Source organism: Clinocottus analis, unplaced genomic scaffold, assembly GCF_023055335.1.
Source record: "Clinocottus analis isolate CAN_PGR_092001 unplaced genomic scaffold, fCliAna1.0.p SCAF_8, whole genome shotgun sequence".
In the NCBI taxonomy this organism is placed as follows: Eukaryota; Metazoa; Chordata; class Actinopteri; order Perciformes; family Cottidae; genus Clinocottus; species Clinocottus analis.
Window position 1 is genome coordinate 2,868,359 of NW_027176240.1, and position 23,098 is coordinate 2,891,456.

Genomic DNA, 23,098 nt, shown 5'->3' on the forward strand with positions numbered 1-23,098 from the left:
CATCTTCCGTTGCCCTGGGTGAGTGTACATGTACATTTGTGTTGTGATGATATGTTTATCATATACAGTGAGTTACTCATGTAATTTACACAGGTTTGACATGAAGCTTTATTGGATGAATCATAGGTTTCCTCCAAGGGCATGATTTACATTTACAATGAAGCAAAGCCCCTGTACTGTACACACCAGGGACCCTCAATCCATCATAAACACATTAGCATACGCAAGGTGGATACATCGCTGTGTGGGAGAAGCGCATTTGCATCCTGTGTTGGAGTAGAGAGAATTACAGTTCATGCTGGCAGTTCATAAAACAGTTGACAAGTTAGTCCTTGGCCTAAAATGCCTAATTTGGCCTCATTCGTCAAGAAAAAAAAACTAGACTTATGAAGAAAAATCTGCATTGATTATTTGACAAAACATCTTGAAACTTCTTACATAAAAATGTCCCTCAAAATTCAGTATTCAGCATTTAAAACACTACGAAATTGATATAATTGTACATAGAAAGGTGTATATGAAATCTGAGTTTAACTGTAGCCATTGTTAGCAAAAACTTGGGAGTGATATCGATTTTCTTTTCTTAGGGTAAGCGTCTTACCCAAAATGTCAAACTAAAAAAAAATATATATATTTTCAGTAATTTTGTTATGGTAAAGGCTTTTTTTAACTACCTTTTCAAATGTTTCAATGCCTTACTTGAATCAGCAGGTCAAGGAAGCTGCGCAGGGCCTGTCGACTTTAATCTAGAGTGTATGGACTTTAAAACACAAGGGCGTTCTTGCCTGCGGATACAGAATTTCAGTTCACAAAGGGTTCAGATAAGATATAGCTCGAAGACAGACCTAACCAAAGCTGGAAAGTAATCTGTAATCTGTTTGTGAAGACGGTGTGTCGGGTGTGCCACCTCGTATTAGCCTCAAGCAGAGTGCCCTGCCAAGGACAAACAAAATGGCTTCTCTGACTTCCATGAAGATCAAAGGAACGGCAGCTATCCAACCTTCCACATGGATTTAGATCTTATGGAGTGCGGCTATTGGAAGTTAACCATATTACTTTTCAGTTTCCACCATATATGTCCAAGTAATTGAAAATAATTCAAGTACATGCAATGGATTCATGTATTTTTCATCAAACTGGCAAATGATACATACGAAACCAGATCAGTTATTGATAAGGAGGACGTCTGTTTTAGGTGCAACCAATCCCACCAATGTTTTTCTCAATTATTATTCTACCCCAATTTGTTGACACTCAACTACTAAATGTCATTTTGATATTGTTCATATCAATTGTTCCACTTTTCGTCAATGGGAGGAGGGTTCAGACCTCTTGCTCTTACTTCAGCTCGAAGCTCCGTTCAAACTTTTAAATGGGTCACTGCACTTTATCACTTTACTTCAGCTTTGCAATATCTATTTCACACTTTCTGGAAAAAAAAAAAAAAAATCACAGTTTGGGTTGTGTGCTTCTTTTGGAGTTTCAGAGACTTTATAATGGATGTGAATTTGGCTAGCTCGTGTCTGCTTCCTTTCAAGCCTCATTTGCAGGACCTAACATGATACCCTTCATGGATTAATGTCCACTCTAAGTCTTTAATGCATTTGTAACTGAGATCATCAAGTACATACGCGTTATTGCTTCAGTTCCCTTTTTTTTTTTTTTAAATAACATGAATATATTATCATCAACGACTTTAGAGCTTAAACTAACATGCTTAAGAGTTATTACGTTAGCTAGGAGTGCTATTGCCATTGCTATTCAGTCACAAAATCAGCAAGTTTAACAACTATTCTTACAAATTCTTGCAAAATGCATTTGTAACTGAGATCATCAAATACATATGTGCTATTGCTTCAGTTCCCTTTTTTAAAAACATGAATATATCATCATCAACGACCTTAGAGACCAAACTAACATGCTTAAAAGTGATCACGTTAGCTAGGAGTGCTATTGCGATTGCTATTTAGTCACAATGTCATGCTCCTGGCTGGCTAGCATGCTAGTGTTTTAACATTAACATTGCAGTAAATAGAGACGACATAAACTCGCATGTGAAAAGCAAGAATGGCATTGTTATTAACCTTAATGTTTGAACTCGTGACTCCTATGTGTCTGTACAGCAGTGTCTACTTGGGGTTAAATACAAGTGGAAGGAGCAACACAGCTAATGACAAAAGCAGTCCATTGGCTCTTATTTTGCTAATTGCTCTATTAGCTCAGATTAATGAATTACTGATTATTGTTCACCGACTCCACAGAATGTACAACTGCGAAACACAAAGCTGATCTGAATGTAAACATGTTGCTTCTAAGCCTTTGGGAACTTGCATGCAAATTATTACTTTTTGTACTTTTTATTGTCAATTTTTATTTTGTGCCTACGCGCTCAAAGTCACACTGATTTCTGTCTGCAGGCGATCAATTATCCAAATGTCTTAACGCACTGCAAAAAAAGCTCAGGGTTAATGCTGTTCTAGTCGTACAAGTGAGTCATCGATGGCAACCATTTAATTTACTCTGCCACAATTAAATCTAGATTTGTTTTTGTGATTTAACTTCAACAGGGTTTTTATATATTCATTTATATACATTTCTGTCGAACTCGAGCACATGTACGTGTAGATAAAAACCCCAGATAATCGGGTAGCTCATGACAAAGACCGCAGAACTATCTGTTAGTGGCCTGTTATACAAAATGAGCCCTTCTGATTAGCACCGCAGGGCCCTTTTTGTTGGAAGTATTTGATTAAGCAGTGAGCTGAGGAGCAGCTCCAATCTTTTTCTCTCAATCAAGTTTCACCCCCTATCGCGTATTCCACAGGTATCCCACAGAGTTTGCCTGTCATTGTCGCATAATTGAAACCGCTCGTTCTCTATCATGAGCAAGACCATCCTGAGCATGCTCTGCTAATCTGAGACGTGTGTGTGTGTGTGTGTGTGTGTGTGTGTGTGTGTGTGTGTGTGTGTGTGTGTGTGTGTGTGTTTACAATGCTGTAGCGCTTTTATTGATGGCAGCATCTCTGCACAAATCATAAAAATCATCTCCTTGTTCCTTCCGGATGGTCTGTCAGAGTTAAAAAATAAAAAATAAAACGAACTTAGTGCCAGAGGCATATGGTGGATGTGTCTCAGAGATTAAAACATCCATTACAGGACATATATACATTAATAAATGTCATTACGTGCGCCCCTTTGCGCCACAAATGTCCAGATACAGCTTGAAGTCGCTGTCAAAGTAATGACTTGTGTGTGTGTTTGTTTGTGTGTGTGTGTGTGTGTGTGGAGCCACAGAGCAGTGTTTCTTTGCCTGCAGCTATTTGGAAAAAAAACATCACATTTATATTGATGACCTCTATAAACAGTCAGTATTGCTGTATGACACATGCACATGGTTTCCGTTTTCTCCTTTGAGCAGCAAAGCCTCGATCTATTTTCAAACTGAAACAAGAGGGACGCTAAGCCACACAGTGTGTGCATTAACAGATTGGAGGCACTTTTCCCTCTGTTAGCTGGTAGGCAGAGCTTTTTTTTTTATTAACCCAGAACTGATGAATAAGATAAACACAATACTTTTTTTCTGCCATTAACTGCAAAAGAAAGCATTGTTAAGTCAGTGAACTTCAGTTAGGATAACAGGGGTGATTATTCTTCCAGCCATTTCTTCTTAAACATGAATAAATTAACACGCAAGCATAAACCGACCCTTCTCTGAATAATTAAAGCCTGCCTTCTTACGTCGCATGCATAATGTCAAAATAAAATATACATTTTCTTTTTTATCACAGGCAAAGAAAAGAGCTACTGTTTGCTGGAAGCTTCTGTGTCAACCAGCAGCTTGAACCACGGTGTCAGAATAGCATCTTATAGCACTATTAGCTCACCCACATTGCTAATCTGACCTAGATACCCAATAAATACATATTAGTCAGATTTCGGCTGTTTCTTAATATTCAGAGCCAGTCAGCACTGGCAGAAGGATGTATCATTTTAAAGCTGCCATCAGCAACGATCTCTGTCATTCCTCAAAGATATTTTGTCAATCTTGAACTTGAAAACTGCAACACCCCTAAAATATCAATGTCAAAGTCACATTTCGTAGTCTGCTTTGCCAACGCAACATGGAGAGATTCCACCTCAAACCTAGAACACCAACGGTACAAACTATACTGATAAAATATACTCCATCAAAATATATTAAAACATGCAAATTGAAGTACTCTTATTTTTACCCTCTCGAACTTCCCATGAAATGAAAAACGGGTATCATGGTTGAACTCTGGAAAAAGGCTCAAAATCAGATGAGCCTGAAAAAAGGTGTAAATAAAACATGATGAAAAAAATATATAAATAATGGAGCTATGAACTTGTTCTTTGGTACTCCTGTTCCTGAAACCTGTGAGTCTTGTCCTGTAAATCAACAATTTTCTTTACCTTGTTGAAAAACTGGGGATTGGAGCAGACACGCCCACCTTCAATAAGACACGCCCACCTTCAATAAGACAACCTTACCTTCAATAAGACACACCCACCTTCAATAAGACACGCCCACCTTCAATAAGACACTATATCTGCAAGACACGCCCTTCAATCAGACACACCCACTTTCAATAAGACACGCCCACCTTCAATAAGACACGCCCGCCTTCAATAAGACACGCCCGCCTTCAATAAGACACGCCCACCTTCAATAAGACACGCCCACCTTCAATAAGACACGCCCACCTTCAATAAGACACGCCCACCTTCAATGACATCTGTGAGAAGCATTAAGCTACACAAAAAGTCACGCAGCACAGATGTAACCACAATCGCTGGAGTAAAAATCACCTGACGTTGTAGGGTTGAGAAGGACTGAGCACTTCCTAATGAACCTGTCTGCTTCAGTGGAGCTGGTACTCCTATATACGGTATAAATTAAAGTTAAGACAGAAAGTATGTCACGGTTTTATAAGTAGGAATCGGCCTTCAAACGTCTGAATGGTCACAAAACCGCGACTGTCATGCTAATGAGGCTGGTGTCCTGCGGAGGGCTCTGAGAAGGAATTGCGTCAGTGACAACCTTGTTAGTCAGACATCAAACTCAAAAATGTGTCTAAAGACACACAAAAACTATACTTTGTGCACAAGAACGTCCTCCTACCTGATGTCACAGAAGATTCTGTCTAGACAATGCCGAAATAATGCCGAGGAGCGAAAGCTGTCAAGATAGATGCAAACCACAGATAGGGTTGTGCGGCAGATGAGGAATCAAACCGCCGGCACTCTCCTTACATCTTGAAGGCGTTTAGAGTTTAAAAACCTGAAACGCTTTCTTGTGTTGCCCCGTGTTCAGCAGATCTTTTTCTGCTGCGTAACTGAGTGAGTCTGCCTCGTCAACCGTATCGTGAAGTGCAGAACAAAGAGCTGTTTGGTTTCATTGCATACTTGTGTCTCCGGAGACGGGCGACGAACATGAAGGGAGTTAAGAGGCGGAAGCCGGGGCCTCGCGTAGTGGCGCCGTTAGTGCTGATTTAGCTATCCTGTCACGACGGCCACCAAAAAGAAAGAAGGAACGAGGAGGGGGGAGGGGGGGACACGGGAAGGATCATTGTGGATGAAAAGGAGATTCAAAGGGGATGGAAAGCAACAAAAAAAGAAGAATATACAGCAGTATTGGAGAAAGAATGCTATTCTGAACAAAGCGAAGCATTAATCTTGTCAGAAATCACCAGGGTGACTCATTAAAGACAAGACTCGCCAATGTATTGTTTGAGAGTACAAAAGAATGTGAACTAACAAAACTTAGATTTTATGAGCCAAATGATTACTGCAGGAAGGAACATGTTATGTAAAAAAGGGAACGTATCCGTTCATCTCTGTACATATCTACATTCTCCATTTAATCCGGATCATTCTTCATGCCACTCTACAAAGTACTGTGGACTTCATTGCATAGATTTACTGATCGACGTTCCCACTGTGATGAATCCAGGCTTTGAAAGGGCTTATTAATTATTAATTTTCTTGGCATTTCTGCCTTTTTATTTGAGGATTTCACTCGGAGAAGAGATCAGAAACAGCGATGCGTCTATATGCAAACGATGTGCATGTTTACGTTGCAACAGGCGGTTATCACAAAAGTTCATTTCAATTGCATCAAAGACATTTGGGCCTCGTGTCCCCTCATTAAAGCGACGCGTCTACATATGTTTACGGGTTCGCCTCGAGAACATGAACAGATTTTCTCCTCTCTTATTGTTTAACCTGAAACATTTCTGAGAGAACCGAACGCTATGGCTGCCACTTATTCAGCCATCATTGGCACGTCTGGACTTCATTCCCACCATGGCTTAAAGATTTGTGACAGAACCTGAAGCCTTAACGCTTCAAACTATTAGGGGCTGCACTCGGTACAACTCAATCCCTAAAAAAAAGTAAGAACGATATAGAGGATGGTGGAAAAGAGTCAGAAATAGATGTAACCGGACTCTATTTAGTCTCCAGGCTCCCAGAATCAAGGCAGTATTGGCACTCCCCTCCTCGAAGCTGTCAGTGTGTGAGAAAGAGCTCGGGGCGAGTTTATAGAAGAAATATCAATACAGGCTGCTTCAGAGGGAGGACACGTTTGATGCCGAGTGGGAACCCTTTGTATAGCACGATGGTAAAGAAAATATATCTTAGACATTTATTGTAATTTATCCAAAGTGATCGGCAACTAAACTTCAATGTTCTTTTGTTTGTTTCCTGCAGTACTGCAAGCGGTCCTCCCAGAGCCGCCAGGGGAACGTTTGTGGCTCCAGCTTTGCACACTGCAACATCTCCAGCACGCCGTCCAACAGCTCCAGGGCCGCCGCCAAACATCAGAGGTATGACTGAAACTAATTGCACAGACAACAGTCGCGTTCGGACCTCACATCGCCCACAAGAGAGAGAGAGCGAGCGATAGGAAGCGTCCCGCCTCCTCGGTTCACTGCTGGAAATCGTAATAATGCAAATAACACCAACTCCAGTGTCCTTCCCCGTAATCGGTGGGGGCGCAGTGAAGAGAGAAATTGAATTATCCACATTACAGTTCAGCCAAAGTTAATTGCTGATTCACGGAAGAACGATAGTCTTTGTAATGAAAGCTATAAACGTGTTAATAAGCATATCTATAACACTCATGGAGAATGAGGAGATGGAACGGAGATACAAGGGGATGCGGCATGTGCAGGCATTTACGTCCCGGTAAGCTTTCTCCTGAAACTGCTCAGTGGTGTGTTGGATCGCCAGCAAGCAACACACTCCAACACACACTTCTGACAGAGGCTGAAATGTTCTGTTGCAATACACATATCCTCAGAGATCAAGGTTTCTACGTCATTGGCTCTTTTTTATGTGTGAGAAAGAGTGAAAAGGTTTTGGGATTCAACACAAAACCTTTTTTTTTTAAATATTGTCCAATGCTTGGGGGGAAATGAGTAAAATGCACACATGATGCTTTTTTTTTTCGACTTCTCTCTCCTTCATCCCTGTTCATTCACACCTGAGAGCCTCTCAGCACACTCGTGGGGTTTACGACCTCTAACTGCTGAACAACTCTACCAGAGCAGCTGGGGTTTAATCAGCTTTTCTCTTCTTTTTTTTTCCAAGAGGATCCAGGCAGTGGTTGAAAGAGGATTTCCCCCCCGCCCCCCAATGCATTCAGGCAACCCTCAAAACCACAAAGTCCATTTCTCTATCCTTTTGGCTAAAGTCCTGCAGGACTTTTCTAGCCTCTTTCCATTTCTCTCTCTCGAGGTGAAGAGCTGAGTTGATCACCAGATTACACGGCTGGCAGTCTGTGCCTCTTAACCACAAATTACTTTCTTAGTGGCCGAGGAGAGTGTATTTGTTTGCAATCATATCGGTTCAGGCCGAGGCCTGGACACTATTGTCCGGATAGCAGAGTGTGTTGTGATACCACTGACAGCCTAGAAAGGCTAATTCTGTGGGGTTTTTTCGGTGTTTAAATGCCTGAATACAGAATTCTGCCAACACTATTAAGTGCCTGACTGTAAGCTGGGCTTCCAGTTGTTATGGCTAAGTAGTCATTTTTTAGAGGCAAACCTCTCCTTCAAAACAGCAGAGTTAAATATGAATGAGGGCCTGGAGAGGACATTTACCACTTCAGTAAATCAAGTCCAAATGTCCTCACCACATTTTCTGGTGCCAAAATTTCTTTTTAGAGAGATTTTATGGAACCAAAGACATGCGGATAACACCATGCTTTCTTGTTATTATAATGCAAATGATTTACCTAAGAGCCACAAATCTTTCTTCAAAGATGGGTAACTAACTAGAGGTCATTTTAATAAACTTAAAAGTTTGTCATATTATATTTTTTTTACATATACGTGAAATTTGGTCTCTCATGCGTTCAAAATGGTGGCCCGGACCCAAAACAGACTAACAGAAATTGGCAAAACCCTGTGTTTATGAGTTAATACACAAATAAATAAGCAGTCAGATAATCGATTTATGCCGTGTGCGTCAGATCCAAACACTCAGATCCTTAATTGAACAATAACTTCTGAATCTTTATTGAATTAGTTTTTTACTTTCACAGCCCGGATCAGAGAACCCGTGCAGCCCATTGGTCAACTCCTCGCAGGACCCCGCCCATACCCAGGGGGAAGCTGAATCCGATTGGAGGATCCAAGTATTCAGGCCACGCCTACCAACACCTTCAAGAAGTGGACTCATCGGAGAGGGACGCTGAAGCGCAACGAGGGTGAGCAGATTGTACTGACTAACCTAGAAATATATATATATCTATATCTATATATATATATACACACACACACACACACACACACACACACACACACACACACACACACACATCTTATTTGTTCCTTCAATGGTTTCCTCTTTTTAAATTCAGATAATTTCAGTGGTTTAGACACGCTGCAGTATTTGATTACTCTTTTTTTCTCAAAAACAATCAAAGGGCTTGCCAAAGGGGCGGGCGGCAGGATGGGGGCGTGGCTGACGGTGTGATTGACACATTGCTAAGCTGTGCTCTTACTTACAGAAGGTGTAACCCACCAAGACCTCAGTTACGTTAGCTATTGGTTTCTCTGAGATTTGCAGCCTGTTTGGACGCACTGGCGCCGGTTTCCTGTGAACACGGAAGTTTATTTTTGAAAAGACACTTGCAGAAAACTGACACGCCGTCCCTGAAATGTCCAAAAACCGACACTAGGTAGTCTGAAGCAAGGACACTGACATAGTCTGAAGCGAGGCCATCTTTGGTATTTGGAGAAAGAAAGTGTTGAGCTTAAAGTATTTTAAGGTTTGAACCTCGCTTTCTTTATATCTCCACTGTGCTTCTTTGCTGTATCCTCCATGTGCTGAGTCATTTCAATGAAAACCACTAACTGAAAAATACAGCCTCGCCGTGGACAAAGCTTTGGATTTCATTTCAAGAGTGGATATTTCAAAGCCAATTCTGTGATATTTTATTTCCCAAAAAAGACAGTCTTTTTTTTTTTTTTTTTACCTCCTTTAGCTTCGCCCCATCCCTTTTGTTTTCCAATCTGCTGAGCGAAGATAAAAAACCAAGGTCACGTTATGTTGTGGTCTGCAGTACAGTGGCACGAGTTCAAAAGAAACGCTTCGCGCCGGTGCTTTTAAGGACACGACACCGGCTGCACGTCCACATTCACCGCTCTCCCTTTTTCCTCTCTGACGTCTTGTCGAGCCGGCGCTATATTTTGATTTTTTTTTTTTTAATGTGATGGCTTAGCAGCAAGACAATTAAATCCTGGCATTTAGATGTAACACTGCACACTTCTCAGGCAACGCAGCGTGTGCATATGGTACCAGCAAAGAGGAAATGCAGGTAGATGATCAGTGCGAGTGATTAGCGAGAAATGCATCTGGTTTGGGAGGCGCTGTGCTTTGACCCATTTCTTTGGTGGGTCATGAGTCAGTGCTTTACCCACCTGGACTGACAAGCCGTACTTCAGGCGTTCAGGTCCCAGCGGCCCCGGCTCAGGATAAAGCTCCACATGACCTACATGCATAGTAATGGAAAGAGAGAGAGAGCAGACAGACATGGCTTGGGGGAAAACTAACTCCAACATACAGAGAGCATGCATTACAAGCTAATTGTGAAGCGGTGTGCGCACAGGGAGGGTCCTGCCCTTTTTGCTGTAATATACTAGGTTTTATTTAGTTTTCATCATAATTCAAGCAGGGGAGTGTCTTAAGTGTGCTTTTCTTCAAGACAAGTGTTGACCCTATGCCGCTCGGGTGCCCCTCTGGTAAGCCCAAGAGGCCTCCGCACATTCAAAGTCCATCCACGCAACCCGAATCTCAGAGGGAGAGGAGCATTTCCACATATAATTATCACTTATATCAGGCTTTTCTCATCTGCCGAGATGTCCTTGGTTTAATCCGACTGTGTTCTGGTCGGCCAAGCGTCTCATGGTCGGTCTGAATGCCCTCTGGTTGGCCACGATATTTTCTGGTTGGCCCGAGCGTCCTCTGCGTTGTTGGATCGCAATCAGAACTATTTATTTGCCAGGTATGTTTCACATACGAGGATCAACACAGTGCAAGAAATAGAAACATATTAAATTGAACAGAATGTAAAATAAAGTGCAGAGACAAACCTTCAGGTCAAGCGGCGTCGTCTTCTCAACCAAAGTACGCCTCTCCTCCCCCCTTACGGCCTGGGTACAGTGAAGAATGAACAAAGCCAAATGTATATTTTACCTGCTTCACCTGCAGCATGCATAGGGCGCACTGTGTAGGATTGCGTGAACCACAGGCAAAACTACAAAAACGGCAAGCTTTTCATTTGTGTGGAATTGTTTCTTCAGCATTGGGACCCTGCAGAGCGCTGGGAACCTTCAACTTTTTCTCCAGGTTTGTGCAGCCCAAAATGAGGATGATAGCATCTCGACTACAGTGAGCCACGGAAGGGGGTTAAAGTTAGCAAGCGACCACCAACTGGTACTGGCACAGTAAATGCAGAACAGAAGCAAAATGATCTACGTTGTTATAGCAGACCTCGGTGGTGGGGCTGTATGAACGTAATGCTCCCACACGCCCGCTGGTTTAATTGATCACAGTGGAAGCGTAGTGTTGCAGCAGCCACTCGGCAAACAGTCCACATACAGTATGTGAAAGCTTCTATGTAGCCTTGTCATTAGTTCCCTCTAGTCAGTTGAGGTTACCTCTGGTTGGCTGATCTCCTGGTCACCCCAGGCGTGGTCCTCTGGTTGGCCCACTGGTCTCCTGATCACCTGGTCAAGTGTCCTCTGGTTGGCCCACTGGTCTCCTCATCACCTGGTCAAGTGTCCTCTGGTTAGCCCACTGGTCTACTGATCACCTGGTCAAGTGTCCTCTGGTTGACCCACTGGTCTACTGATCATCTGGTCAAGTGTCCTCTGGTTGACCCACTGGTCTACTGATCACCTGGTCAAGTGTCCTCTGGATGGCCCACTGGTCTACTGATCACCTGGTCAAGTGTCCTCCGGTTGGCCCACTGGTCTCCTCATCACCTGGTCAAGTGTTCTCTGGTTGGCCCACTGGTCTACTGATCACCTGGTCAAGTGTCCTCTGGTTAGCCCACTGGTCTCCTGATCACCTGGTCAAGTGTCCTCTGGGTGGCCCACTGGTCTCCTCATCACCTGGTCAAGTGTTCTCTGGTTGGCCCACTGGTCTACTGATCACCTGGTCAAGTGTTCTCTGGTTGGCCCACTGGTCTCCTGATCACCTGGTCAAGTGTCCTCTGGGTGGCCCACTGGTCTCCTCATCACCTGGTCAAGTGTCCTCTGGGTGGCCCACTGGTCTACTGATCATCTGGTCAAGTGTCCTCTGGTTGACCCACTGGTCTCCTGATCACGTGGTCAAGTGTCCTTTGGTTGGCCCACTGGTCTCCTGATCACGTGGTCAAGTGTCCTTTGGTTGGCCCACTGGTCTACTGATCATCTGGTCAAGTGTCCTCTGGTTGACCCACTGGTCTACTGATCATCTGGTCAAGTGTCCTCTGGGTGGCCCACTGGTCTTCTAAACACTATCAAGTGTCCTTTGGTGCCAAAAAAGCTGCTCTGCTTTGACTCCTTTACATGTTTTGCCCCTTCACCTCGAGCATCTGTGCACGCCACTGCACAGAATGAAAACTCCCCTCCAAAGAAAACCCCGAAAACAACCCCATGCACAGATGCTGCATGGAAATCACACAGCAGATGGACACACAGACAGACAGACAGACAGACAGACAGACAGACACGACTCCCTCTCCCATGGTACGGCTGTCTGAGTTGCCATGGAGACATTTGACCATGAATGCATGGAGACCGAGACAGAAATAGAGAGACAACCGGTTTGAATCCATTCCGACACGGGTGGAAAGCGTCGAGAAAATATAGTAAAAAAGAAGCAGCGGCAGGAAAAGGATGTGATAGAGGAGTGTGCAGATAGCAAATGACAGTCAGAAAAGGCTTTAAAAGAAAGGATGCCCGTTCTATTCCATGCCTGTTAGAGAAGCCTTGCGTTATCTCAACAAAATGGCTGACAGGGAGACAGAATGTCCTGTGTTGTTACTTCTATTTTAAGATAACGCTGTCTTCCAAATGGCTGATGGAAAGACTGCACACAGTTTTATTTTTCTGTTCACTGTTTGCAGTATTTTATACAGTAACGTGAGTTTTTTTTTTTCCTCCTCCCTCGCTAACTTTGTGTTGCGATTATATTATATACGCGACCTTCACTTGGAAAATCACAGCCTCCGTGTGTAGGCGTGCGCATCTACATGTATGTATGAATCTGGAAGCTTTCCCAGTTTCACAAGGTCACTGCATCCCATTTCATAACGATTTTTTCTTTGAATTCGGATGCGATGTATTAAGAAATGATCCGTCAGGGAATGGATTAATGAAAATGACTGTTAACACTTGTGCATATCATGAACTCCTGTAACAAAGATAAAAGCCCAGTCACTTATCTCACCTCACTTGCACACAATCTCTCTGTAATACCCCTCCAGCTGCTCCCTCGTCGCTCCAGGGTCTATATTTGAACTCCGCTTCATAGATTTTTGCAATCTGATTGTGTTTCAACACATCAAAAGAGAGATTTGTCTGTGAATGTTATCTTGGGAATTAGCACCCTAGCATCAGCCTCTCTTATCACTCGCGGGATCCTCTCTGCGGGCCTCGCTAAATCTCCACTGTGTGTTTTTTTTTTTTTATTATTTTATTTTGGCAAGGTTTTCGTGCCTCGGAAAAAAATACTGCTGCGATAAAAAGGACGACGTACCGTCTCCTGCTAACCTCTAATTTTTTGCACGCCTTGATGGAGAGCGCAGAAATGTATGTATGTGTGATATTATAAGGAAGAAGAGACAGATTATGTATTATTACACAAAGATAATGATGCGATATTCTCAACTTCACTGAAAACGGCGGGTTTTTATTTGCGGCCGTGTTAAAGAGGAATCTGATGACTGTACTGCCGCATGTAAACTCTAAATTCTCCGTTAGCTCGTTTCTCGTGTCACGTTAACCGTGGACAAGCGAGATAGCGAGACACGCGCCGTTTAATTCATGAAGCCGGCGAACAAACAAGCCGAGACAACCGGTGACAGGCGGTATAAAAAATGGCGGGATAATCAAATGTCAAGCTAGGACAACTTAACACGCTAACACGCGAACATGCTCTTTGGGGGAACAGAGAAGGACGATGCAGGTGGCAGGTGTGACTGAACACTTGCAAAAATAGAGAAAAGAGATTCAAATCAGTGCAGTTATACAATCTCAGAGTGACTCAAAGAAGATATTTCAAACAAAAGCAAATGGTCTTGACCTAAAACTGGAGCTACTAAGAAAAAAAATGAAGAAAAAAAACACACAATTGAAATTACCATTCGTGATGCACGATTAGCTCATTTGTCCTTGACCACAGATGAACGTAAACTTTAGAACAACTCATTTTCAACATACTTTGAGTCGTTAAATCAATAACGTGATGAGTGAACTCGCTGTTACCTCTTTGCTTATATAAGGGAGTGAAGTTTTTTTTTTTGATTTTTCTTTTTTTCTTTCTTTTTTCGCGCGTGTGCGCGGACTCCGATATAAAGAGATGAAAGAAAGATGTCGTGGCTCATCGCCTTCCCTCTCAGTATCCTCGGTTAGTCTGGGAGATGGCAAAGGGCGGAGAGCTGTCCCTCTGTGTATTCTGCCGGGGGTTTCAGGCGTGGGAGTTTGAAAAAGGCGATCCAGTTGAAATCGCGCTCAAAGCCACAATGACTTCTCTGGGTGCGAGTGAAGAAGTTTCCCTCCCTTTAATAACCTTTTCTCTTCTTCTTTCCCCATCTTCTTCAGTTGCCAAATGCATGTGGAGGACCGATGCGACGACCCCAGACGAGACGCCTTCCTACATATGCAAACCCCGTCGCCATCGCCGTGGAGCGGCCGCCCGGCGGACCCGCGTTCGGGCCCGTCCGAGCGCGCCGACCCGACACCCGACACCCGCAGCGGCCTCCGCGGGCCCGGACGCCGTCACAGCCGGTCCCCGCCTCCTCCGTTTCGCTCCTGCTCCATCCCCATCATCCCCTCCGTCCAGTGCCACCATGACAACGAGGTGTCTTGTATGCAAACCGGCGTCGCCCCGGCGCCCTGCAAGGAAGCGAGGAGCGAGAGGGCGGCGCACGCCACCTCGTCTTCCTCCTCCTCCTGCTGCTCGTCCACCGTCGGCCGGCAGCGGCGGGACGAGGTGGCGCTGCTGCTGGAGGAGGCGCAGGAGCAGCTCAGGGCGCTGGCGTCGGCCCACAGGAAGCAGGAAGACGGCGGGCTCGTTGGAGGCGGGTCGTTAGCGCCGGCGCCGCTGGAGGTCAGAGACACTGTTTGCTTCCTGAACCTTAACGGAGGGAGCGCCGGGGCGCTGAGCTGTAGCGGACCCACGCAGACCCAGTTGCTCAGCCCCAGCCTATCACACAGAGACCTGGGACAAAGCAGCCAATGAGAGGACACGATTTAAGGACATCCCGCTTTTTTCGGTTCGACGGTGTTTGACGGACAATGGTGACAGACACGAATGGAAAATGCCGAATTAAAAAAAAAAAAAAAAAGAAATACAAAAAAAAAAGAGCAACTTAAAATGTGCTGACGATGTACAAACACTTCTGAGAGGCCAACTGACAGTGTGGAAGGAGATTAAAAAAAAGAAAAGATATTTACATGCATTTATTTACAAGAGAAACACTTCTACTTAGGCAAAAAGAAACCAAATAGTCTGTCAACTCCATGGTGTTTTTAATTGTAAAAAGAATATATAAATATATATATATATATGGATATAAATATATGGAATTCAAAAAGTGACCAAGTACAAAGTTGAAGAACACAGGAATGATGTAACTACTTTTCCTTTATTTTTTATTATTTTAATCTTCTCCCTTATTTTGTATTAACTCTGTCACAATTTTGGTTCTGGCTAATTTCTTTGAGGAATGAACGCCATCAAACGTCCCGCCGCGCGTTCGAGAGCCGCGAGTCGGAGTCCGCGAGTCGGAGTCTGCGAGCATCCGCCCTCTCCGCCCGGCCCTCTGAACATCTTGTCTACCAAGCCAAGAATTACAGTACACTCCTCTGTGGTTACCAACAACACTGAGGATTTACGACAAAAAAAAACTCCCCGGCCATGCCTGTGTGTGTTTGTGTGAGAGTGTGTGTGAGTGCTGAAGTGCAGCGAGGGAAGAGAGGGAGAAAAGAAAAAAACAGGAAACAACTTCTTCTTCTTCTGCGGTTGGTGAGATTTGTTCATCAGAGACGCTGACTCCACTTTGGCCAGTGATTTAAAAAAACCAATCCAGATTATTTTTTTCCTTTTTTTTGTTACAAATTATATTTTCGCACACGTACGCGAGCGCACACACTCACCTGTGCGTCACCTTCGGTTGGATGAATGGACCAGAAGGACCAAAAGGAAGGACGAGAGGGGCTAAGAGGCACCGCAGGAGCTAATCTGACGTTTTTTTTTGTTGAATTTTTTTGTTTTCCATTTTCGGTTTTATTAATGAACAATGCTGCTTTCTGATGGGGGGCCGACAGGAAGGAGGACCACGTGGTTTGGGTATTTGAAACAAATAAATGTCTCTATGTTGTATCCTATGAACTGGACGCTTTTGAATCTCTGTATGAACTGACAGCCAAATGTTTCTGGTGACAAAAAGTAAAAACAGTGGTTGCAACTCTGGTAAAGATTTTTTTCAAAATAACAGTTGTTTTGGTCGATTGCTCGGAAGACATTTTGACACCTTAAAAAAAAGCACCCTTTCCAAATGTGCATGCTGGATTACATCAGTCTGGTTTACAGTGGTATACCGTATATCTCCTTTGGCCTTTTTCACACACACAATCTGGGCTAAACTGGCTGGAGACCAGCGTTCACAAAGTTCCCCCATCCAACTAGCTGGTAGTTCCCTCTTTTCACCACGCTGCCTGGAATACAGAAATCAATGGTAAACAATGTTTTTGAATACGGTTCCATTTCAAAATACTTTTCATCACTTTATGGAAATATATTGATACCCGACATGTCCAAAAATGTCCAAAACACCAATGTCTCCATGCATACAACTTTGCCCATTGATGTCGTGAGTCGTTTGAGGTTTTAATTTCATTAGCAGGCCACATCTATTGGTTTTATTCCAATTATTTATTTTTATGATTTTCTTAAGAGCAGCTGTCTCTTTCCAGATGTCATTTTTGAATGAAAATCCCAGAAAGGAAAGGGGAGAGGTGGCCTTGCTTCTAAGGGATCCCACCAATTGTATTGCTTTATGTTGCTTCTATTAAAAAGGGGCTCCAATGAGAGTAAAAAAAAAGCAGACAAGAAATTATTATTTTTTTAAATCAACGACGTTTTGGTATCCAGTCAAGTCCTCGCGACAGAATTGAAGCATTTCGAATGAACCTTTCCTCTGGTGTTCGGGTCGGCACCGCCCCAATTTAGGTTTTTAAATGCATAAAAGAACCTTACGAATTAGTTTATTGCATCAAGGATATTTGACTTTGCCAGGAACCCATATTTCAACAAAATAAAACCCCAAAAATGTTTTTCACTAAATTATATAATGCTCTGGTTAAAATTATGACCTTTGTGTTGTTGGGGTCGGTTTCGACAGTTATAAAAATTAAGATTTGCTTGATTGGTTGTTTGTTTGACCTTGGAAAGTTAAAAGCGTGAACAATAAGTAGCAACAATCCTGCTTCCGTCTTCATCGGAAAAAAAACACTGAAAAGGTGTCCGGCCTTGTTTTCAACACTTTAGAAAGTAAGAGCGACTCCTGGATATTTTATGTTTTTGATATAAAATGAGTCTTTACATTGAACTCTCACAGCTGCCGTCCTTCATAGCTTTGTGAATGTGCCCCCCCCCCCCTTCAACAGGAAACTGCATTCAACCATCCATACATGACTCTTCCTGTGGCACCATCCCAATGTGTGTGGCCGAGGGGTCGGATTCAACGCCGCAGATACTCCGGATAAGTTCACAGTACCCGGGACTTCGCGCTCTCCCAACGTGTACTTATCAAACCACTCAAAATGGCCGATCTTTCAACCTCTTATTCGTCACACACGAGCAATCAGAAATCAGCCGTTAGCTTCTTTCGTTCATTCTTTCTTTTGAAGACTTAGTTTGTCACGTCGCCATACAGACCCCGATAAGAACGCTTTTCTATCCGTCATATTGCTGAATCTCAACAGTTTGGGTTATTTGATACTGAAATCCATTATGTCCTCACCAGAGCAAACACTGATAACTTACAGAGTGGAGGCTGATGCGCTTCGGTGCTTAGACCGAGAGGAGGGGGGGAAAAATGTGAATTTGTTTGTTTGACCAACTGTAATCAGTGTATGAGCTTTTAACAGATAAAAGTCTGCAAGCATTGTCTGGATTTGTATTTTTTTCTTTATCTGCGGTGAGCCCTGCAACCACAATGCACATCCACTGCGTGTTTTCACGACATTTACATCATCTCATGAAAGCTCAGAGCAGGAATACACACACATTAGTAACACAATTACTTTTGAGATGCATGCACTTCAAGCACAATGCACATGTGAGCATCAGCAATTACACAACAGAGGGGAGCAAAAAAAGGAATTTAATGCGCTGCTTCCCACTCTGACCACATTTAAATGGTTTTCCGTGTGCCAGTGATTGAAAACTGCATTACGTCTCCTCTTGCCGGCTTTTACAATTTAAGACGCGGCGTTGGAGGCAAAATGGTGGTTTTACATTTGATAAGAAAAATCCCATTGGCTTCTTTTATTGTTCACATATTTTGAGAGCATGACAGCTTTTTTTTTTTAGATGTGTTTGCGTGTGGAATGTATGCAGTTACATATTTTCCGTTTTTTTCGGCACTATTATACTTATCGGTGCTTTATGTTGTTTTTACTTTTAACGGAAAGTTGAAATTCAGTGTCAAACAAACAGACAATAAAGTGCAAAAACTGATGCCAGAGGGGTACAAAGAGCGTCGTAGTTTGAAGCTTAAGACGACGGACCAAACTGCGTTACCTCCCGACTTTACGCCTCTGGCCCAATTTGGCGTAACTGCTCGTGTGATTCCATCGCAAGATGGTCTCTAGTTTTTTTTTTTATTAGTGCACAATCAGCAGCTAAAATGCCGTCCTCCATAGTTTTCTTTGTGTCTTGAGTCAGTGTTGCAACGGGGCATCGGTAATCAGAGCCGCCTTGCAAGCGGGGAGTGTGACACATTTCGAGTGCAAATCGGTCAATCGATGCCGTTAAAATCAATCCACTGCATTTATAACTTTTGTTTTGCCCCTGAAGAAATTTACTAAATTTTTATAATTTAAGATTTTTTTATTTTTAATCTTACAAAACATTAATGAATACTAAAATCTGAGTAAAAAAGTCTGTCATTTTATTTGTTGTTTCAGTTCCTTTTATCTACATTTCCCTCAATTTACTGAAAACTATGGCGATCGCTGTCGTCTTTCAACAGGAGATGGATACTACAACATTTAAAAAACAAAAAGGGATGAGTCTCAAATATGTACCCAGATCCATTCATGCTCATCAATGTGTGTGTGTGTCTCTGTTTGCATGTGTGTCTGTGTGTGAAGTTGTGCCGTTTACTCTACTCCAACATCTGACTGCCTACACTCTCAATTCTCCTCTTTTCCAAACCAGATTTATGGCCTGCACAGCAGTTTAGCTGTTTCGAGCCTTAGTCAGTCAGATGGCAAAAAATAAGGTTGTTAAGGCCATCAGTCCAGTGTGTGTGTGTGTGTGTGTGTGTGTGTGTGTGTGTGTGTGTGTGTGTGTGTGTGTGTGTGTGTGTGTGTGTGTGTGTGTGTGAGACTGATGGCACAGACTAGAGGTTAGACCATCAGGCCAGAGAGATAAGAGCTACAGCTTGATCCCCCAAAAGCGAAGGACTGCCAAGCCAGGCAACCCCATCAGACATTATCTGAACTGCTCACCAGTTCAGTGTCGGCGAGCCCAGGTGCTTGCGACCGCTTGTTTGTGTTGCCGTGCGTGCGTTTTCCATGCATGCGTGCATGCGCGCCTGCAGTATGCGAGTCAACACATCTTATTCTTTGCCGTTCACGCTGTATGCACTCCTGTCTTCGCACAAAAGCCTGCAGCTTGGACGGCTACGCATTGAGATAACAAACACACACACACACACACACACAAAAAATGCTTGAACTGGATCGAGTCAGAGATAGCCAGAGGGGAGAGAAAGAGAAAGACAGCGGGGTTTAAACAATTCAATTTGAAAAAGGCCAGAGTCTAGAGTGTGAAAGAAAAGATAATCCATGTTACTGGTCCTTTGGAAGGGTAATTCAAGCACCAAATTGTGTGTGTTTGCGTCTCTGTTCACCTGATATCATCCTCCAGAGGTGGAGTGTGTCTTCTTTCACAAAACATTCCCCCCTGCACACTTTATCTCTTGCCATTTTTCAGCAACGAATGAAGTGGAAATCTCCCAAATGACCGCGAGTCGTCGCAATAAAACATCCTATATATATATATCATGGGAAAATGGAATAAATAACCAGATTCCATCGCCCACAATCAGCCTGTCATTCACGACGGACTATTCCATTTATTTTTCTTCATTTGCAGGCTAAATTAGCTGGTGTCAGGATCAGCCAGGAGCAAATCCATTTGCATCTGCAGAGCCACTAATCTTCACACAGTTTCAGGAACACAGCAGCCCATAATGAGTGGTTGCGGGGCAGATGGAAGGCGCTTGCATAATGTGTAAATGTGAGCATGTGTGTGGCACTACGATTATGACATCTCCGTATGCAGTGGGTGTCAAGTGGGTCAGTCTCAGCCTTTCACATCACCAGCAGTGTGCAAGGGATTTTTTTTTTGTCGCCCCCTATTCCTCATTAGTTTGACCCAAATGCATTATTTTATTTATTCGTCGTTTGAAAAAAAAAAAACTTGTTTCATGCATTAAAACCTTGCCTTGCACAAAAAAAGAAATCAAACGCAGCCCTCGAGCACCGCTGATTCTGCCGGTCCTCGTAAGGAAGAGAAGTTTCTCAAGTTGACACTGGAGCGGCAGAAACACTCCACGATCTACTTAATTATGCCAGAAACACGGTTTTATATGTTATTAAAAGTGCTGAAAGCTCACGTCCAATCACAATGTTCTTGAAGGGCAGCTGACAGCATGACATACAAATCAAAGAAATTGAAATAAGTACATTTTTCTCCATTATACTCCTGCTATACGCCTCATCCATTATCTTGCCTTCATCAGGGGGGTTCGTAACACATTCCTACAGACTACACACATCAGACGATAAGAGAAGTGAGTCTTTTTCTTCTCCTTTTCATCTTTCAACCTCATTTTTCCAAACACGGTAATTATTCACAGTCAATCTCTCCTTCTACCGTCATTCACAGATTCAGATTATTCTCAAACCTGTTTTGTTTTATTTGGAGAGTAAATATAACCCGCCACATTCCTCAAAAGTGATTAAAAACATTTAGTATTCCATTGAACACCCTCAGGCGTCATATGTCCATTTATTAATCTACACTCCCTTTGATGAAGAAACATTCCCATACATTTAAAAGGTATAATATTTTACAACTTGACATGTGTGTGTGCCAGCTCAGATTCAGTAAACACTCCTAACTTTAGATAACTGTGTGTGTACGCCATTGTGTGAATAAATGAACGTGCGTTCATGAGAATTATAAATTAGCATCATAAACTCCCAAATAATACAACATACGACTAAATGTCTTGCCCTATTTGTTTTAATATGAAAGTTCTGCTATTAAAGATCTATATAAAATAAAATATACACCATTTACCCGCGTCCGCAGTGGCATTACGGAGTTATGTTCTTCCCGTGTCACGAACATTTGAGGGTCGTACTTTCACTGTCGCGGTTCGGTTTGAAAAAAATCCCGTGACACGAAAACAAGCGGAAATCAAATCATTCAGGACACAATGCCAATCAATAACCAATTGAAATAAGTAGCGATAATATTATGCTATGTTAGAATTATATTGTATAATTTGACATCATCATAACTCTGTAGTTTGGATAATGGCAACATAATTATGAAAGGCAATTTATCAACAACTGCAAAGTAATGAAATATACACTCCATTAGTGAAAAACCTGGACTCCTCCGACAGGTTTGGACTAATCAAAGTAAGAGATGAAGCTCATTTCATTCATTCTTTTTTTTCAGGTACTAATATACGACCCACAAGAATCTACCTTGTTAGATTCATACAAGCTATTAAGAAAAAAAGTGAAAAGTTACGGCTGCACGAAAAAGTGACGGCGAGATTTTTGAGGTTTCGGGGTTGATGTAATTACATAATCTTAATGGTAAATGTATATTTTTCTGCTCGTGTAGAACTCTTCCCACAAGGCTTTACTGTATTTCAGCAATTTAAATGAAGTTAATCAACATTGTGGTTCTGTAGGTCCTTTTATCATTTCCTTGTTTGGTAATGGCCGCCGCAGGGCTTGGACTGCACCGGGCTCAAGAGGTTAAAGTGTTGTTTTGGGCCTTTACGCCAGAAGGTTCGGCACCAGATGTCCAAACTACCTCAGCCGACTGTACGTTCAACGCAGAAGACTTCTGGACGTCCAGGCTGCTGCTCACCCTGCCTTTACAATGTTAAATGGACTGCACACACACACTCACACACACAGTATAAAGCTTGCACCGCACCAGTCGATCTCACGACTTATTAAGTTCTTACTCCCAAACCACAGCTGAAGATGAACTCCCTCCTGTTGGAAATAAAAAAACGTATTGCTTTTTTTTTCTATCTCCCAACGAGCTACAATCATTGACAATTACTTTGTAGGATCGTTCTATCTTTCGTGGACACCGGAGGTCAAAGGATTTATCCAAAATACAGTTTGATCAAACAACTGAATTAAAGATATGCTTTTCCTGGCATTGGGGTGGGGGAATGGTTTTGGTTCATAAGAATCAAACGAGCGTTACCCTTGTCTAAGCGAAAATTGAAATGAAGTGGGATAACTTTCTTAAGGTCAGCACAATCTGGAACGAAGTGTTTCTTTATCAGTATTTATTAGCTGAATTAATTTAGGTCTATTTACATATGAAGAGATTCAGATCATTGAATTTCTAGCGGAAGGCTTAACACAGTTTACCAAGGTTGTGCTGAACCAAGCTAATTGTGTTTTGTGAGCCGCATGAGAAAAGTCACATTCCTCTGTTCTTAAGCTTCATCTATCTTATAATAAGCAATAATTTAAATGAGTGCGGCTGCTAGCGCTGCTGTTTTTATACTCATATATCCAGTGTGTCTGCAAAGTAACTAAATAAATGGTGCTTAGCAAAAGTTTAATCAGGGGAACTACTTTATTATTGCTCCTGTATTTCTTCCTTCAATATGGCCTCAATGTCACACCGCTTGGCTTCTGTCCAGTCATTTAGTCTCCTGCTTCCCTCTATTAACCTTTTTTAGATTTAAAATCTAAGAGGTAACTCCCTTTTGGTTCACAACATCCAATCAACTCGCCTTAAAAGTGCTTCCCTCTTCACCAAATGAGACCAAATTACTAATCAGCTTATGGAG

At 42.7% G+C, this 23,098-nt stretch overlaps 1 protein-coding gene across 1 annotated transcript in view; it reads left to right on the forward strand.

Moving 5' to 3' along the window:
- LOC137779552 (pro-neuregulin-3, membrane-bound isoform) overlaps positions 1-17,883 on the forward strand; it is a 329,559-nt gene extending 311,676 nt beyond the window's left edge. The window contains exons 7-9 of the mRNA XM_068567459.1: positions 6,733-6,848; positions 8,570-8,734; positions 14,340-17,883. Of these exons, the coding sequence (XP_068423560.1) occupies positions 6,733-6,848; positions 8,570-8,734; positions 14,340-14,979 (921 nt within the window). The 3' untranslated portion in view covers positions 14,980-17,883. The remainder of the gene's footprint in view (positions 1-6,732; positions 6,849-8,569; positions 8,735-14,339) is intronic.
- Positions 17,884-23,098: the final 5,215 nt, after the last annotated feature.